The 17,945-nt window shown below is 55.8% G+C and overlaps 1 protein-coding gene across 1 annotated transcript; it reads left to right on the top strand.

Moving 5' to 3' along the window:
- Positions 1 to 3,882: 3,882 nt before the first annotated feature.
- TALDO1 (transaldolase 1) lies at positions 3,883 to 17,710 on the top strand. The gene is made up of 8 exons (XM_045558524.1): positions 3,883 to 4,059; positions 11,744 to 11,867; positions 13,695 to 13,802; positions 14,241 to 14,372; positions 16,003 to 16,178; positions 16,444 to 16,641; positions 16,986 to 17,131; positions 17,501 to 17,710. Exons 1-8 carry the CDS (start codon positions 3,963 to 3,965, stop codon positions 17,531 to 17,533), a joined length of 1,014 nt encoding a protein of 337 aa, XP_045414480.1. The 5' UTR covers positions 3,883 to 3,962; the 3' UTR covers positions 17,534 to 17,710.
- Positions 17,711 to 17,945: the final 235 nt, after the last annotated feature.

Consider the following 17,945-nt stretch of genomic DNA (forward strand, 5'->3'; position numbering starts at 1 on the left):
CTGGCTTATTTCACCAGCGCAGTGTCTTCAACCTCGACCCACATTGTAGCATGTGTCACAATTTCCTTCCTTTTTAAGGCCTGAATAATAATATTTCATCGTGTGGACAGACCACGTTTTCTTTGTCCATTCATCTGTTGATGGACACATGGGTTGTTTCCACCCTTCAGCTGGACAGCACTGCTGAGAACCTGGGTGTGCAAATATCTCTGAGTCCCTGCTCCTGGTTCTTTTGAAGAGCCCATGTCTGTTTGGTTTTTTTTTGAGACAGAGTCTGGCTCTGCCCGGGCTAGAGTGCTGTGGCGTCAGCCTAGCTCACAGCAACCTCAAACTCCTGGGCTCGAGCGATCCTCCTGCCTCAGCCTCCCGAGTAGCTGGGACTACAGGCACGCGCCACCGAGCCCAGCCAGAACCCATGTCTTTTGAGGATAAAATTCCACAACTGTAATTGTTGAGTTACATGGTAATTCTATGTTCATTTTTATGAGGCACTTATAGGTTTTTAATTGTTTTCCACAGAGGCTGCAACAGTTTACATTTCCACCAGCAGCTCACAAGGGTTCCTTTCTCCAAACCCTCGCCAGCACTCGGTGCTTTCTGGGCTGGTTGCAGTGGCCGTCCCAGCGTCCTAGCGGGGTGTCGATGACGTCTCGCTGTCTGATTTGCATTTCCCTAGCGAGCAGCGGTGGTGAGCGCCCTCCCATGTGTTTGCCATGTTTTTCTTTTATTGCCTGTGCTTTTGCTGTCATAGTCAAGAAATCATTGTGTTCTGGTATTTTTCACCCACAGAAATGGGGAGATGAGAAATGTTTGTTGCTGTTTTGAGCCACCCTTGGGATAAGTTCTTACGTGGCCACAGGCGGCTGGTACCATGAGGCCTCTTTTCCCCAATTGCCCGAGTGATTGCTCAGCCTGCCCCAGCTGCCAACACCGTCACGTGCACTTGGTCTTCCCCTAACCAAGCTCAACCCTGCCAGTGCATCCCAGCCCCACCACCCCACCTCCCAGCTCCCCCCAACCCAGACCTGCCACCACCTGCTCCTGCCCCCGCGGTGCCCACAACTGCTACCCTCCCCAAGTGCCCTGGGTCCCTGTCCCTGTCCTCCTCCTCCCTCCTGCCCTCAAGGCAGCTGTCCTTGGCACAGTCAGCAGTGACCGTCTCCATGGCAGCCCCACCCAAGGCCCTCGAGCTGCCCCCACCCTGGCCTCCTCCCCACTCCTGGCAGCTCCTGTTCATCTCCCTGACCTCACAGCCTGGCGGTCCTCGCCTTTGGCCCTACTTCCTTCTCCACCCCCTCCCAGGTGGTCTCTACAGCTCCTGGCTTCAAATGCCCCACCCCCCAGCACCTCCCACTCTGAGCCCAAGACCCCTGAACCCACTGCCGCTCGACTCTCAGCACCTAGGTACCTCTGACCAGAAGCTCCTGCCACCCTCCACTCACTGTCCCTGTCCTGGGGTGCAGCGGCCCCATCACTCCAGCTCCATGGCTGCTCGCTTCGGGCTGGTCCCAGCACAGTGCCAGAGGGACCCGTGCAAACCTAAGTCCTGTGCCACCCCTCCTCTGCTCGCGGCCCCCCAGGCTCCCAGCCACTCTCGGTGAAGCCTGGGCCCTTACGGGAGCTGCGTGGCATCCAGGGGTCCCCTGTGGCCTCCAGACCTCAACTGCCCACGATGCTGACACGTGGCCTCTCCCGGCTCGGGCCTTTGCACTGGCTGCAACGCCCTGCCTGGCCCTCCTGCCCTCAGTCTGGTCTCAGACTTGCCTGATCCAGCCCTGTCCTCCTTGACCCATGGCCTCGCCCACAGCCTACTTGCCACCTCCCTCCTGTGGTGGCCCCATGTGGCCCAGCCTGCCATGATCCTCCTCAGGCCCAGCCGGGTTAGGGCTATAGTTAGGGTTAGGAACTCAGGGGTGAACTTGGTGACACTTCCCGTGAAGCTGACTCTGTGGCCATATTGGGCCCCCCTCCATAGCACTGGGTTTGGCCACTATGGGGTTTGTGTCTCATCCTCGGCCCCTCTCTCTTTGCCTGTGTGCACCGGCCTGGTCACTGTCCAGCTGGAACAGGGCTCCCGGAGCCCTCCCTCTGCGTCCCCGTGGCCTGGATGCGGCCTCAGGGTCTTCTTGAGGCTGGAGCTCTCCAGGGCAGTCCTCCCACCTGCTGACCCCCCTGACCCTGGCCTGTCCCTGGGCTGGGGGTCCTGGGAAAGGGTCATCCCTGCCACCCACCAGCTGGGTGCCCGGGTCAGGGTTTAGGGCACCCGGGATGGGGCAGTCCACATGGAGGGCTGAGCAGGGCAGGCCCAAGACGCAAGCATCAGCCACCCTGGAGCCCCCACCCCAGCTCACCTGTCAGGGCTCTCGGCAGACCCCCCAGGTCTTCTCCCCAGGTCCCCGGGTCCCCAGGCTGCTCTCCCTCCTGGGACCCCGAGGCTGTGGCTTCACCTCTTTCCTCAAAACTTACATTCCAGACACTGGTCTTCGAAGGCTACCGCCTCTGCTTGCATTAAAACAGCATTTGGAAATGTAAGTGACATATTTGTTCTTTGTAGGCCCTGGGCACCCTCCCTTTCCTGAGGCCTGAGATCCTGGGGCAGGACAAGGAAACACTCCTCTGCAGCTCCAGAAACCCTTCCACGCTTGCTCCCAGCCGCCGCCCGGACACTGCTGAGTTCTGCTCGGGGCAGGATGAGCTGGTCCTGGGCCCAGCACTGCTGACCCTCCCATTGGGCGCTCAGACCCATAGCAGGGGCCCCGCCTGAGTTCCTGGTCCACGTCAGGTGGTCAGGGTGTCCCCTGGGACAGCGCTGGGCAAATGACTTTGTCAGCGGCAGGTCTATAAAGCCCTGGAACCACGTCGAGGATGGAGGAAGCTCTCTGTCCTGACTGGTTTCTGCTTGCAGTTGTTGGGATCATTCAGGTGTCACCAGCAGCAAAGAAAACGGCAGCCTTGAACCCCAGGGGGCTTAGGAAGCTTCACAGACCTTTACCCAAGATTTAGAGAAGGAGGAACAATCAGATGGTCCCTTGAGCCAGTGTGAAGGTGAGGTACCAAGTTCACAGACACCAGCCTCTTGCACCCACCCCAGCGGGGGTGTTTCTCACGGGGACTGATGATGGGCCCCTGGAGCCAAGCCCCCTGCCCACTTCCTGTCCCGGTGCCTCAGCTCCCGTGTGCACAGTGGAGCTGCATGGGACACGCACTCTTGTCAGTCACCCTCCACCCCACACAGATCTCAGGTGGCCTGAGGACTTTGCTGGCCACTGAGGGAAGGGAGGGCAGGAAAGAGGAGCTGTTTGGGGTGTCGTCAGGGCCCCTGGGTGGGTGGCGCCAGCCCCTGCTGCACAAGGTGGGTGTGTCCAGCGCACCTCCACACAAGGCCGCACAGCCCTCTGGAGTCTCCCACCTCTCGGGGGCGCACCTGGGGCGACGGGAGCACCGCTGGGGGAGGGGAGTGCCGATGGGGGAAGGGTGCACCGCGGGGGGACCGGCGCACTCTCCCGGGACGCACCACAAGGCGAGGGACTGGGGTCACCGCTCCGGGGTCGCACCGCTGCAAGAGCGCACCGCCCCCGGTGTGGCTGGGCCGCTGGCCACAGAGATGACGTCCCTACCACCCTGCATGCCGTCCCAGTCCCGGACTTAGCGTGCGGGACGCGAGCGCAGCCCGGGACGAGGCCGCAGGGACTCGGCCACCCGCTTGCCCTCTCCGCAGGGTGCCGAGGTTTCAACGGGCGACCGCGCCGTGCCCCACGCCCCGGCCGGCCCGCGGGGGCGCTGCGACTCGGGGCGGGGCTGCGACTCGGGGCGGGGCTACGACTTGGGGCGGGGCCTGGCGCGCAGGGCCCGTCCGACGCGCCCTCCCGCGGCGCTCTCCGATTGGCCGGCGTCCGCGGGGCATTGTGGGCCGCCCGCGCCCTCGCCGCCGTCGCCGCCGCCGTCGCCGCCCGGGACTCGCCATGTCAAGCTCCCCGGTGAAGCGCCAGAGGATGGAGTCCGCGCTGGACCAGCTCAAGCAGTTCACCACCGTGGTGGCCGACACCGGCGACTTCCACGGTGAGGCTGGCGGAACCCGGGCACGGCGCATGCGCCCTCGGCCGGCGCGAGCGCCCCCAGTTCCGGGACGTGGACCCCGGGGCTGTGCCTGGGGCGGCCCGGCGCGGGGAGCGCAGGTGCCGGACGCGGGGCCGGGGCGGCGGTGCGGGGCGGGTGGGGCTCAGGGCGCTTTGGAGGCGGGGAGGCTGCGGGCCCGACCGACCGGCCCTCCCGAGCCCCGGGCCGCGGCGCGCAGTCCTAGCCCCACCCCCGCCGTCAGGGCCCCGCGCCGGCTGGGCTGTTGGCGGCCTGGGAGCCTCCGTGCGCCGGTGCAGTGGGTGCGTGGGGCCTCTCAGCCTGTGAGTTCGGGAGACGCTCGGGATACGACTTGGAGCCGGCTTCCGCGCGGCTTGCTTGTGGTGTCCTAGATGGGATTTTGTTGCGCCGACGTTGACTGCAGAGCGGGGACATGAGCCAGCTCTGGCCGGACACGAGGAAGGCCACCGCCTGCTTTTGAAGCCGGCTGCACTCGCTTTCCTCCTGCCCCGCGGGACGGCCACCGCCGGCTGGGGACCACGGTGACAAGGTGCCTGGCCTGATTGGACATCCCCCACGTGAAGAAACCAGCTGCACAGTCCAAAGGATTGCTGGACTGTTAAATTTTAGATTTTCCTGGGCTTGAATCATTTCATTGGCGAGATCTTGGAAGGTGCAGAGAAGTGTACAGGAGGATTATACCATTAATCATTAGTTCTTCTGTGCTCTGCAGTTCGGGGTAGATGAGCCTTGTTGCTGTGTTTTGCTGTGAACAAACACGATTTTCAGGAAAGTCATGAAGTGCTCCATGGATGTGAGTGCCATGAGCACTAATACGGAAGTAACTTCCCCTCTTTTCTGCTTTCTCATGGTGACTTGAGAAACAGGCTTTAGTTCCTCTTTGGTAGCTGAGTAAGAGCATTGTTTATCTGTCAGAGCCTGGGAGAGTGAATAGGCATATTTGGCCACTTAACTATAAAAGAGGGATTCAGTGACCCGCGTGGGGTGCTAGCAGCATGCTCCGAACCCGTCTTTGGAAGATCCGGAGCTAGCAATGTGAGTCCCTCTCACACACACAAGCCCTTGTAGTCCAGACCTCTCTGTTCACAAGAAAGAAAGCGCCAGGAAAGTGGCTGCACACTTTATGCCCCTCAGTTCTTTCCTTGTGAGTACTGAGCATAATTTGCAATGTTTCCTTACTTGGCGGGCAGAGCCCTGGCTGCACTGCTCCCGAGACTCCCACTGTCAGAGCAGAGCTGGTGCCGATGTCAAGTCCATTACACCTCTGGCAACGCAAAGCCAAGAATGCTGGGTTTTCCTAGAGGAAGGGGCCCGGAGAGCACTGGGTTTTTTTGTTTTTAAGAGATCTTCTAGGCCAAGCGTGGTGGTTCATGCCTGTAATCCTAGCACTGGGAGGCCGAGGCGGGAGGATCACTCCAGGTCAGGAGTTCACGAACAGCATGAGCAAGAGCGAGGCCCCGTCTCTACTAAAAATAGAAAGAAATGATTTGTACAGCTAAAAAGTATATATAGAGAAAAAATTAGCCGTGCATGGTGGCACATGCCTGTAGTCCCAGCTACTTGGGAGGCTGAGGCAGGAGGATCGCTTGAGCCCAGGAGTTGGAGGTTGCTGTGAGCTAGGCTGACGCCACAGCACTCTAGCCTGGCCAACAGAGTGAGACTCTGTCTCCAAAAAAAAAAGAGAGAGAGAGATCTTCTAGCCCCAAGTCCTGACATTTTTTTTCCTTTTTTTTTCCCAGTCAAATTTCGCAGTGGGGGACTGGGGGGGGGTTGTATACCAACTTTAGTGACACGAATGTTAATAAGTTCTGATAATCCACTGCCATCGGACCAGCCCTGACATTTTTATTTTTAAATGAATATTAACATCATTAAAAGATACATTCGTTGGTAGCATATGTTCATTTATGTTTTGTGTTTTGTAGTTGTAAATGGTGTGTTGGGTTTGTGATCTCTATTTTATGAAGTGAAGGTTCTTAACTCCTTGGGTGAGTCACAGGCCTCTTTAAAAATGTCATGGATCAGCAGCCAAGGTGGCTCACACCTATAATCCTAGCACTCTGGGAGGCTGAGGTGGGAGGATCACTTGAGCTCAGGAGTTCGAGACCAACCTGAGCAAGAGTAAGACCCCATCTCTACTAAAAATAGAAAAATTAGCCGGGCATAGTGGTGTGCATCTGTAGTCTCAGCTGCTAGGGAGGCTGAGGCAGGAGGATCGCTTGAGCCCAGGAGTTTGAGGTTGCTGTGAGCTAGGCCAACGCCATGGCACTCTAGCCCAGGTGATGGAACAAGACTCCGTCTCAAAAAAAAAAAAAAAATGAAACTGTCATGAAAGCTGTGGCTGCCCTTCTCAGAACAATGCCACCACCCCCATCCCATTTTGCATTCACATTAAGTTTCTTGGGATGCTGAACTCCATCTGTTGACCCCGGTGGATCTTGGTTTTGTTTTTAATTGTAGTAAAAGCAGGTTGCTAAGCGCTGACTTTATAAGGGGGTAGTTTTAAACAATGAAATATACCATTTTGGTGCATCGCAGTGGATACTGGCAGCCCATGCCAGCACCATGCCACAGCATGCTTTCTCTCATCATTTTGACATGATCATGGACTCACAGAAGTTGCAGAATTAGCCCGTAGAGTTCCATGAATCCTTCACCCAGTGTCCCCATGGCAACATCTTGTGTAACTGGGGCATGATGTACACTGGGTGCGACACTCTCAGACTGCAGACCTGGCTCAGGGCTCCCCAGTTTTCAGTCTGCATTGGGGGGTGTCTATGGGGGTGGTTTCATACATGTAGATTCCTGTCAGGACAGAGCTGTCCTATTGTCACTGAAATCTCCCTGTGCCCCTGGGAGCCACCCTGTTTCCTGGCAACCTCTAGTCTGTTCTCCATCTCAACAGTTTTGTCATCAAAGAATACTTTGAAAATACTTACTTGGCAAATAACTTTACTGAACCAGCTGCTCTCCTGAAGCAGTGGGCCCTCTGTGGCCGGCACTGGCATCCTCAGCTGGTTGCCTGCATGTCCCACGGGGACAGCCCAGCCTTCGAGACCCCCAGTGGAGCCCCATTGGCTTCTCTGGATTCCTAGCTCAGTTACTGGAGAAAGAACGAATGAGTTAGAAGAGACTGTAGTTAGAGAAGGAGAGTAGTCCCTACTGAAGGTAACCGTGTGGTATCTGCTCTCGTGTCAGAGTCAGAAGCGTGAAGAGCTATTTCGAACCTTCACGTGTGATTTGGGAAGAAGAATTGCAATCCAGGGCACACGCAGACCAGGTGGGCTTCACCATGTCTGAAGAACAAGGGAATGGAGGTTTAATAAAAAGAGAAGTGTTATTTCCTGCTCCACAAGAAAGTCCGTTGGCGGCAGTGAGGCTCTGTGAGGGCCGTGGGTTAAACTAGACAAAACTGACGTCAGGCCACGCGGCAGCAGCTGCAGCAGACAGAAGCGCCGGGCACTGTGGCACTTGGGAGCAGTGTTTATGCCCTGAGCGCTTCCCCCGGCTTCTTGACTCTGTTCTAGTTGGGTGTGACGAGCGTAACCTAGATCGTGTGATCAACGCTCACATTTTCTCCTTTTGATTAAGACCCTTCTCTGAAAGCAAAGCCGATCAACTGTTTTGCAGTTAGGCTTGATTGTCCCTTGGTGCCAGGATGGACCTGTCCCAGTTGCCTGTGCCCCTGGTAAGGGCAAGGCATGGGGGTCTATGTCAGGGACCCAGGCCACATGCAAGTAACAGAGGCCAGAAGGAGAAATGTTCTCAGGGCAGGTCTGTTGGAATCCAGCATGAACTGCCCCTTGCCAGTTCCACAGGCGTCAGTAGTCATCGTCTTACAGTGCTGAGCTGGCACTGTCCTGGCAGGAGAGCTGGCTTTACAAAGATTGGACGGGCAGTAAGAACAAAGCTTAAAAATCATGATATAAAAAATAATCCACAACACTATAATAAATCCAGTTTGAATAATAGTTCTAAACCATGAGCCTAATTTTGAGGGTAACTGATACTAAGATATAGATAGAGACAGGTTTGTCATCCGTGGTTCCTGGCCCAGGACTTCCGTAGCTCTTCCAGTTACGCTGGGAGCTCTAGGCCTCAGTAGCAGCCTCCGAAGATAGAACCTCTCGCTCACCCTCTCCTGGCCTCCTTTCACCTGCTGCTGTTTCTCCCCAAGGCAGGCATCTTTCCCAGCCTTTCTGTCTTACAGCTGATCATAAAGAAATTCTCCTCCCTACCTTGTCTGGTTGCAGGTCACAAGACCCCCGCTTCAGCAGGGGTCCTGCCCTCAGCTGGGGGGAAAGCCTGCTGCGCAGGGAGGCCACGGGGGTCTGCACACACTTGCTGGGCGCCCCACTCAGTCCGTCAGCGCCAGCCCACCCTGTTTGTCCAGGCACGTTTCTGTGTGGTTGTCCACGCTCCAGTCGTCTGTCCATAAAGGGCCCAAGAGGACAGGGCTTGGGGAGCTTTGGGAGAGCTGAGCGTGTGGGGGTTCCTGGAGGGTGGCGTGGCAGGGCCTGGAAGCTCTGCCCCCTCTTTGCCCACACCTGGCCCCATCCACCTCCTCACGCATATCCTTTGTAATAAACTGCTAAACTGAAGTGTCTCCTTGAGTCCTGTGAGTCACTCTAGCAAACTCATCGAACCCAAAGATCAATTCAAGTTGGGAACCCCAACTTGAAGCTGGTTGGTCAGAAGTTCCAGAGGCCCAGACTTAAAACTGGTGGGAGGTGGGGCCCGGGGAGTGGTCTGGTGGGACTGCACCTCGGCCCGTGGGATCCCGTGCTGTCTTCAGGTGGGCAGCGTCCGACCCGGCTGGCGGATGCCCCGCTGGTGCCTGCTGCAGAGCTGATTGCTTAAGCGCGTGGGGAGAAACCCCCACACTTGTGGTCAGAGAAGGCCTCAGCGTTGATGACAATCATGGCGTAAGAGCAGAGGAAGAGTAGTTCATGTTTTTTCTTCCAAGCAACCAACTAAACAGATGAAAAAGATCAGACATACCTGGTGAGACTTGTCACCAGTGGGTTGTATTTTATGACTGGGTTGAATTAAAGCAAAGAACGTAGGCTGGGTACAGTAGCTCACATCTGTAATCCCAGTGCTTCGTGAGGCCAAGGCGGGAGCATCAGCTGAGGCCAGGAGTTCAAGACCAGCCTGGGCAATGCAGTGAGACCCCCGTCTCTACAAAACTAAAAAAAATTAGCTGGATGTGGTAGTGCTCGCCTGTAGTTGTGGCTACTCGAGAGGCTTCGGCAGGAGGATCCCTTGAGCCCAGGAGTTAGAGGCAACGGTGAGAAACGATTGTGCCGCTGCCCTCCAGCCTGGGCGACAGAGCAAGGACCTGTCTCAAATAAATAAGTGAAGCAGAGAATGCCAACTTCACGAAAGGGACCACCAATATCATCTGAACAGAAAGTTGTGTTAGGGATATTATCAAAGTTGCCACTATATGGACTAAAAGGATTTCTTAGATCAGATTTTGTCAAGTTATCTGTAGAAGCTACCGACTGTGAAATTTAAATTGCACCATTATCCTATCAAAAAGGTAGCTGGGCACGGTGGTGCCCACCTGTGGTCCCAGCTACTCAGGAGGCTGAAGCCGGAGGATCACTGGAGCCCAGGAGTTCGACATCAGCCTGGGCAACATAGTGAGACCTCGTGTCACAAAAAGAAGGAAAGAAAAAGGTAGCACTGTTAGAGGGCTAAGAGAGTCTCGCTGTGATATGGAGTCTTATTCCAACCTTCTAGGAAAAGCTGTTTACGGCGTGGAAAACAGCTCGTCCTGGTTTGCAGTTTGAGTGTCTCTGATTATAGCCTCAGGTAGTTTGGTGAAATTTCTGTGTGGCTCACACATCAGGCACAAGATTTGTTCCTTAAAAATCGTCTAGTTTTAGCTTACAGGGCTTTAGGAACAGAGCAGTTCCCGTTTTGTAATTTTATGGAAGAAAGTTTGATTAGAGGAAACTAGAAGAATTTAGGACTTAGTCGAGTCTATAAGTTAGTTAACAAGAACTCAAAAGCAATATGTAGTTACAATCTAATAATAGGCATATGATAGCTTTTCTTTGGAAACATGACTTTTTTTTCCCTCTACGGTGATTATATATAAGAACCTCAGACTTAAAAACCTTTTGTTTTTTGAGACAGGGTCTCACTCTGTTACCCTGGCTGGAGTGCAGTAGTGTCACCACAGCTCACTGCAGCCTCAAACTCCTGGGCTCAAGTGATCCTCCTGCCTCAGCCTCCCAAGTCGCTGGGACTATAGGAGTGTGCCACCATGCCCAGTTAATTTTTCTATTTTTCGTAGAGACGGGCTCTCAGTTTTGCTCAGGCTGGTCTCCAACTCCTGGCCTCAAGCGATCCTCCCGCCTCAGCATAATCTTATGTAAAGTTCCTGGGCCTGCCAGGAAGTGACAATTTTTATTAACTCACTGTAACAAGCCTTTTGTGCATATTTTCAAGTAGGACATTTCAGTGAAAGCCTTGGTAATGTCACCAGTGTGAGAGAGCACATTTTCACTGGACTTATGCAAGTAACCAGTGTCATTAAGAGACTCACAATTAGTTTTCCAATTCTGGAGGAATCATGGAAGGAGAAAAAAACTAAATGCTTTTATCTGTGTTTACAAAGGTATACTTTACCAAATTGCTGTGAATTATAGGTGACTTAAGAGAGAAAATTTTCTTAAATCCAGAAGACAAAACATTTGAGTAAAGGACCAACAGCGTTGTTTTTTTTTTTTTTGAGACAGAGTGTCGTTTTTTTGCCTGGGGTAGAGTGCCGTGGTGGTGTCAGCCTAGCTCACAGCAAACTTGAACTCCTGGGCTCGAGCAATCCTCCTGCCTCAGCCTCCCAAGTAGCTGGGACTATAGGCATGCACCACCATGCCCGGCTAATTTTTTCTATATATATTTTTTAGCTGTCCAAGTCATTTCTTTCTATTTTTAGTAGAGACAGGGTCTCGCTCTTGCTCAGGCTGGTCTCGAACTCCTGACCTCAAGCGATCCTCCTGCCTGGGTCTCCCAGAGTGCTGGGATTACAGGTGTGAGCCACCGCGCCCGACCGAGAATGAACTCTCGATTGGTGAGTGGTGGCCATGGGTGAAGTTAGTCCTCGAGTTGCAGCAGTTGTTTCAGCAAGGATTAGGCAAGACTGGTTTTGGGTTGCCACAGGCGGTTTCAGCAACTAGGCTTGTAGAGAATGACATTTTTGGAGCAGCCTTATGTTTCCTGAGTGCTTTCCCCCCGGCTTCTCAACTCTGTTTTACTTGGGTATGACAAGAGTGACCCCATTCAACTTTCACATTTGTGCCACTGGCCGGGGACCAGCATGCCTGCTCAGGGTGGTGTGGCAGTGGGGAGAGTGTGTGCGTGTGGCCACTGCCCTCCTACTGTCTCTCCCTCACTCTCGCGGTGTCGAAAGCCCTCGCGGGGGGTGTGTGATATGCAGGTGCCTCGTCTCAGTGGTGGTTTCATCACTGTGCAAGAGCTGCCTCTTGGCCAACCTCCAGCGACGGACGGGGGGTGAGAAGCGTGTCCGCGCCCTGCTCTGGGAGATGCCTGTGGGGCCTACAGGGGACCTGTCGTGGGTTTCTGGGTGGACGCAAACACCCCACTTACTTTCCTGTTTTCGGAAATTATTCCCCAGCCATTGATGAGTACAAGCCCCAGGACGCCACCACCAACCCGTCCCTGATCCTGGCCGCGGCGCGGATGCCCAGCTACCAGGAGCTGGTGGGGGAGGCCATTGCCTATGGCAGGAAGCTGGGCGGGTGAGTTCCCTGGGCTCGGGGACCTGTCTAGGCCCCACACCGGTCTAGTGGGCCTTGTGTCCCTCCCTGACTGAAATTTAGTTCCCCAATATTGTAAACTCAAGGGAGGAAAGCCATCTTTTTTGCCTGTTTTTGCTTGTTGAAGTGCTACTTGCATAGAGGGAACTGCACCCATTGTGAGCGTGCGGTCCAGCGGGCCTTGCCATTGTGTCCATCCCCGTGAGCACCCCAGCCAAGATGCAAGACGCCTGGAGACCCCCAAAGTCTCTCCTCCTCTTTTGTGCCCCCTGCAGCTCTGGTGTGTCTACTGGCTGTCATTTTATTATTTTGTAACAGCCTAATTGGAGTGAAATTCACCATCTATGTGCATAGGCCAGTGAGTCTGGTGAATTTTTGCTGTGATGTAGCCATCACCACAGTCCAGCTTTGCAACATGTGACCTCCTAGAATGTTCCCTGGTACTTGGGTGCAATAGATCCCCACTCCCTCACCCAGGCAACCACAGACTACTCTCCATGCCCATAGATTTGCATGTTCTTTTTTTGTTTGTTTTTGTTTTGCTTTGTTTTGTTTTTGGAGACAGGGTTTCACTCTGTTGCCCAGGCTGGAGTGCCGTGGCGTCATCACAGCTCACTGCAGCCTCCAACTCCTGGGCTCCGGCGATGCTCCCGCCTCAGCCTGCCAAAGTGCTGGGATTATAGGCTCGCACCACTGCGCCCAGTGAGATTTGCATTTTCTAGATGTTAAAATTTTTTTCAGAGTAGTAACAGCCAGCTTGAGAGTGGTGCTGGGCAGATAGCTGGGCCTCGGGCAGGAGGGTCCCTTCGTGATGCCTGCTTTGGCCACGTCCCCGTGGCCTGCAGGCAGCTCTCCCCAACCACGTGTGGCAGCTGCTCTGGACGCTTGGACGCCAAATCTGGCTGATGCCTGCCCCATCTTGGCCACCTCCCCTTCTCCTCTCTCGGTGGCGTTGCACCCCCCATGGCATCAGCGAGGGCTCGGTGCTCCTGGTGCCGTGACGGTGGTGCCTTTGCTGGGCTAGGTGACCTGGCAGCCGTGAGCTCTGACCCTTCCGCTCCAGCTGAAGAGCCATCCACGTGCACGGGCTGCTGAGGCCCCTCAGATAGTGATTCGTTTTGGAGCAGCCTTGTGTACCTCACCTGCCGTCTGACCAGGCAACTTCAAACAGACTGAAGAGATGATTTTTTGCAAGTGCCACAAGGTGGATTCAGCTTGGGTGATGGAAGAGCTGTGGAGGGGGGTGGTCATGAGGGGGCGCAGTGTTACGAGTATGTGTGATGCCGCCACATTTAAGAATGGGGAAGATGGCAAATCTTATCATGTATTTTATAATTAAAAAATGTTTTTGTTTTTTTTTTTTTGAGGCAGAGTCTCGCTTTGTTGCCCAGGCTAGAGTGCCGTGGCGTCAGCCTCGCTCACAGCAACCTCAAACTCCTGGGCTTAAGCGATCCTCCTGCCTCAGCCTCCCGAGTAGCTGGGACTACAGGCATGCGCCACCATGCCCAGCTAATTTTTTCTATATATATATTTAGTTGTCCATATAATTTCTTTCTATTTTTATTAGAGATGGGGGTCTCGCTCTTGCTCAGGCTGGTCTCGAACTCCTGTCCTCGAGCGATCCTCCCGCCTCGGCCTCCCAGAGTGCTAGGATTACAGGCATGAGCCACCGCACCCGGCCTAAAAAATGTTTTTAAAGAAAAAAGATGGAAAGAAATTTGGCAAAGGAATAACCGAATTTGTTTTGTAGAATCTTGTGTACTTGAACCTCACAGACTTCTAACCCAATTTTTTTCCTTTGAATTTCAGCTCACAAGAAGACCAGATTAAAAATGCTATTGATAAACTTTTCGTGCTGTTTGGAGCAGAAATACTGAAGAAGATTCCAGGCCGGGTGTCCACAGAAGTAGACGCCAGGTGAGGCTGTTTCCTCCTGCAGATGGGCTGGCCGGCGCCGCAGTCCCGGACTCGGAGGCCGTGGGGGGCCGAGGCGGCATGGCAGCCCTCAGCAAGTTTGCCCCCCGCCCCACCCCGCTGTCCCAGTGAGTGCCCACCCTGGGGCTCCCTCCTAGCGTTTGAGCTCTAGTCTGTGTTTTGAATAAAACCCACAGCCTGCGGCTCCCACTAAAGAACTTTAAGACTTGCGAGATGACTATAAGGAACGGAAAGAAAAAAAGAAAACAAAATAATATGGGGGAAAAAAAAGAACCTTGAGACTGGGTTTTGCATGTGCGAGGGGAGGACAGGGGAGGGTGCGGCTCGGGGCCGGCTCAGGCAGACAGACACCCGCTACCAGCGTGCTCTGCTCGGCGGGTGTCCTGCGTGACCTGAGGGGTGGGCCCCTTGCTCTCACAGGCTCTCCTTCGATAAGGACGCGATGGTGGCCAGAGCCAGGCGCCTCATAGAGCTCTACAAGGAAGCTGGGATCAGCAAGGACAGAATTCTTATCAAGCTGTCATCGACCTGGGAAGGGATTCAGGCTGGAAAGTAAGTGTGGAGGGGCGGGCCACGTAGTGTCAGGCAAACTTCACCTCTCAGCCTTACGGGGGCCGGGGCACAGCCCCCAGCTGCTCCGGCGGTGCCAGTTCCCTTGCTTGTTGGTCTTTGGAGACAAGGGGTTTCCCAGGAAATGCAGCTTCGCCCCACCCAGCAGAAAAGCAAAGCCTCCCGTAACACGTGCAGATTTTGTCTTTTGTTCCTGTCCTGATCAGTGCGAGCTTAAATTTACATGGTTTTTAAAAAGTAAACTATTACACAAAACACATGCTCAGAGTTGAAGAGACAGAAAATGGTGAAAAACAAAGTGAAACTGCTCTGTGCTGTTCCTGCCCAGGAGCAGCGACACTGCTGTGCTCGGGTGACTCCCGACAGCCTGCGGCGTGGCATTCCCATGCGTGTCCGCGTGTTGGCATGTTCCACCCCCAGCCACAGCCACCGATCTGCCTTCTCTCTGTGGCTCCGCTGGTTTCAGATGTTGCTCGCACATGGAATCACATAACATGTAGCTTTCGTCTCTGGCTTCTCTCACCCCGCATGGCGAGCTGCATCCACGTCGTGGCAGGTGTCAGTGCTGCGTCCCTTTCCGTGGCTGAGTGCTGTCCCGTCGTACGAACAGACGACACTTGCATCCATCTGTTCAGACACTTGGCTGGTTTCCACCTTTGCAGCTGTAATGAGCAATGCTGCTGTGAACATGGTGTGCACGTGTTGGTGTGGACGGGTGTTTTTGTTTCTTGTGGGCAAACACTCAAGAGTGGGGTTGCGGGGTCACGTAGTAACTGTGTCTGACCCTTGGAGGAACCGTGGGCTGGTTCCCACCTTGGCTGTGCTGTCTGCCATTGCCCGGCTTGGTGTGAGCGCTGCTGCTGCCCTGGAACATCCCTACCCACGGTGGCCACGTGGCAGTGGCACCTCTGAAGCTGTGGTTGGGCAGGGAACTTGTGGCTGGAGGGGCCTGAGCAGAGGCTCGGCTGTCTCAGCCCACACCGCAGCCACGTGGCAGAGTGTGGGCACCAAGGATCTCTCTTGCCTTTGTCCCTGTTTCATAATGGGGTGAAGAAGATTCAAGTCACCCATAATCCACTGTCCAGATAAAACCCTGTTGGGTGTTCAGATGTGTCTCTGACAGTGACATGATGACCCTGTTCCTGCCTTTCCAGTTGAGAGACCGTGAGCGTTTTTCCTTGTTAAGACACAACATGGGCCGGGCGCGGTGGCTCACGCCTGTAATCCCAGCACTCTGGGAGGCCGAGGCGGGTGGATCGCTCGAGGTTAGGAGTTCGAGACCAGCCTGAGCAAGAGCGAGACCCCGTCTCTACTAAAAATAGAAAGAAATTATCTGGACAGCTAAAAATATATATAGAAAAAATTAGCCAGGCATGGTGGCGCATGCCTGTAGTCCCAGCTACTCGGGAGGCTGAGGCAGGAGGATCAGCTTGAACCCAGGAGTCTGAGGTTGCTGTGAGCTAGGCTGACCCACGGCACTCACTCTAGCCCGGGCAACAGAGCGAGACTCTGTCTCAAAAACAAAACAAAAAACACCCTCAACATGCTCACACGCGGCCGGTCAGCCCTGGGTGGGTGCCCGGGGCTGCGCTCACTGGCCCTGTGCCCGCAGGGAGCTCGAGGAGCGGCACGGCATCCACTGCAACATGACACTGCTCTTCTCCTTCGCCCAGGCTGTGGCCTGCGCTGAGGCAGGCGTGACACTCATCTCCCCGTTTGTGGGGCGGATCCTCGACTGGCACGTGGCAAACACAGACAAGAAATCCTACGAGCCCCTGGAGGACCCTGGTGAGATGCCCGTGGAGGTGATGGGGGAGGGGAGCAGCCTGAGAGGCAGGAAGAGCCGCAGACGGGAGCCGCCACGTCGACGAGTGGGGGGCACACGGTTGGCGCGGGGTCAGGTGGGGGCATGGGGTCAGGGTGGCGTGCGAGGCCGTGGTTGTGTCCCTGCCCCGGAATGTAGGGCGAGGTGGGGATGGTGGCTGCAGGCAGCGCACTGGGAGGGCGGGTGGCCCTGCCTGGGCCTCCGAGACACAGCTTTGTCTCCTCCCAGGGGTAAAGAGCGTCACCAAAATCTACAACTACTACAAGAAGTTTGGCTACAAAACCATCGTCATGGGTGCCTCCTTCCGCAACACGGGCGAGATCAAGGCGCTGGCCGGCTGCGACTTCCTCACCATCTCACCCAAGCTCCTGGGGGAGCTGCTCAAAGACAACAGCAAGCTGGCACCGGTGCTCTCGGCCAAGGCGGGTGAGGCCCAGTGCCTGGCTGTGGCGAGGCTGGCATAGCCCTGCCGCTCTGTCCTGTGGGCGATGCTGAGGACCCTCCGTCCTACTGGGGGAGCACAGCTCGGGAGACGGGGTGGAGTGAGGCTCAGAGGAAGGCTTGGTTTTCCTCACACGTTTTACCAGGTCCGTGGCTAAGGCGCTGTGGGCCCAAGTCCCACCTCCAGCACGAACCTCGCAGGTGGCCAAGGGCTGGCCCCGGTGGGAGATGCCGGGCAGCGAGGGCTTGGGGACAGCTCAGCCCCAGGGGCCGAGGTGGGCGGGGACTCAGGGTGGGCGTGCAAGGCTGTGGCTCGTGCCCCCCCGCAGCCCAGGCCAGTGACCTGGAGCAGATCCACCTGGATGAGAAGACCTTCCGCTGGCTGCACAACGAGGACCAGATGGCCGTGGAGAAGCTCTCGGACGGCATCCGCAAGTTTGCCGCCGATGCGGGGAAGCTGGAGCAGATGCTGGTGGTGAGTGTCCCGCCAGGGCGGCCGTGGGCGTGTGCCGGGCCCCGTGAGGTCCAGGCCTGGGCGTGGGTATGCAGGTCGGGCAGAGTGGAAACTTTCTGTGGGGACCCTGGTCTTGTTCATGTGCCACCCAGCGAGAGGCCTGCCGAGGCCGTCCTTGGCTGAGGGTGGCTGGTGTTTAGGGGTGTTCCAGGGACTCTCAGTGAGTCCTGGCTCCTGTGTGGTGACCGTCCGTGGCTGGCTCATGCGCAGTGCAGTCCTGGGGGGCCTCCCGCCTTCCACCTGGGGCCTCGTCGGGCTTCAAGTGCACAAGGCAGGGCGGGTGAGGGGCCCGTGAGGGGCCGGCGTGACTCAAGCCAGGCTCGTCTCCAGGAACGAATGTTCAACACGGAGAACGGGAAGTAGAGCCCACCTGGGCCGGACCCAGCGCTGCGCCGTCTGCGAACTGGGATCAGATTGCACCTGGCTTGCCATGAATCTTTCACTTTTTACCAATTGGAGCAAGGACGGATTATAGATTTCTGATTTTATGTAAGATTTTGCCTAATGCATTAAAGCAGTCACTTTTCCTGTGCTGTTTCATTTTGTTGTCTTGGTCCCCTTTGTCCCCTCAGCACCAACTGCCCCAGCTGTTGGCTGCGACCTGGGTGACAAAAGACAGGGTTGGGCCAGGGCCACACACAGCATTGCCCGCCGTGCCGCTGGGGGCCTCCCTGGGCAGGGCGCTGCCGGAGTGCTTCCTGTGTCCCCAGGCCTGTAGGGTGCAGTGATGGAGTTGGGGTGCAGAGGGTGGGCCTTCGATGACAGGGGTTCCCAG

Source organism: Lemur catta, chromosome 7, assembly GCF_020740605.2.
Source record: "Lemur catta isolate mLemCat1 chromosome 7, mLemCat1.pri, whole genome shotgun sequence".
NCBI lineage: Eukaryota > Metazoa > Chordata > Mammalia > Primates > Lemuridae > Lemur > Lemur catta.

Bases quoted from the DNA above. Each gene is read 5' to 3' on its own strand.
- TALDO1 (XM_045558524.1), top strand. From the start codon at position 3,963: ATGTCAAGCTCCCCGGTGAAGCGCCAGAGGATGGAGTCCGCGCTGGAC. The intron at 4,060-11,743 runs GTGAGGCTGGCG...ATTATTCCCCAG, and splicing joins CGACACCGGCGACTTCCACG to CCATTGATGAGTACAAGCCC. The intron at 17,132-17,500 runs GTGAGTGTCCCG...GCTCGTCTCCAG, and splicing joins AGCTGGAGCAGATGCTGGTG to GAACGAATGTTCAACACGGA.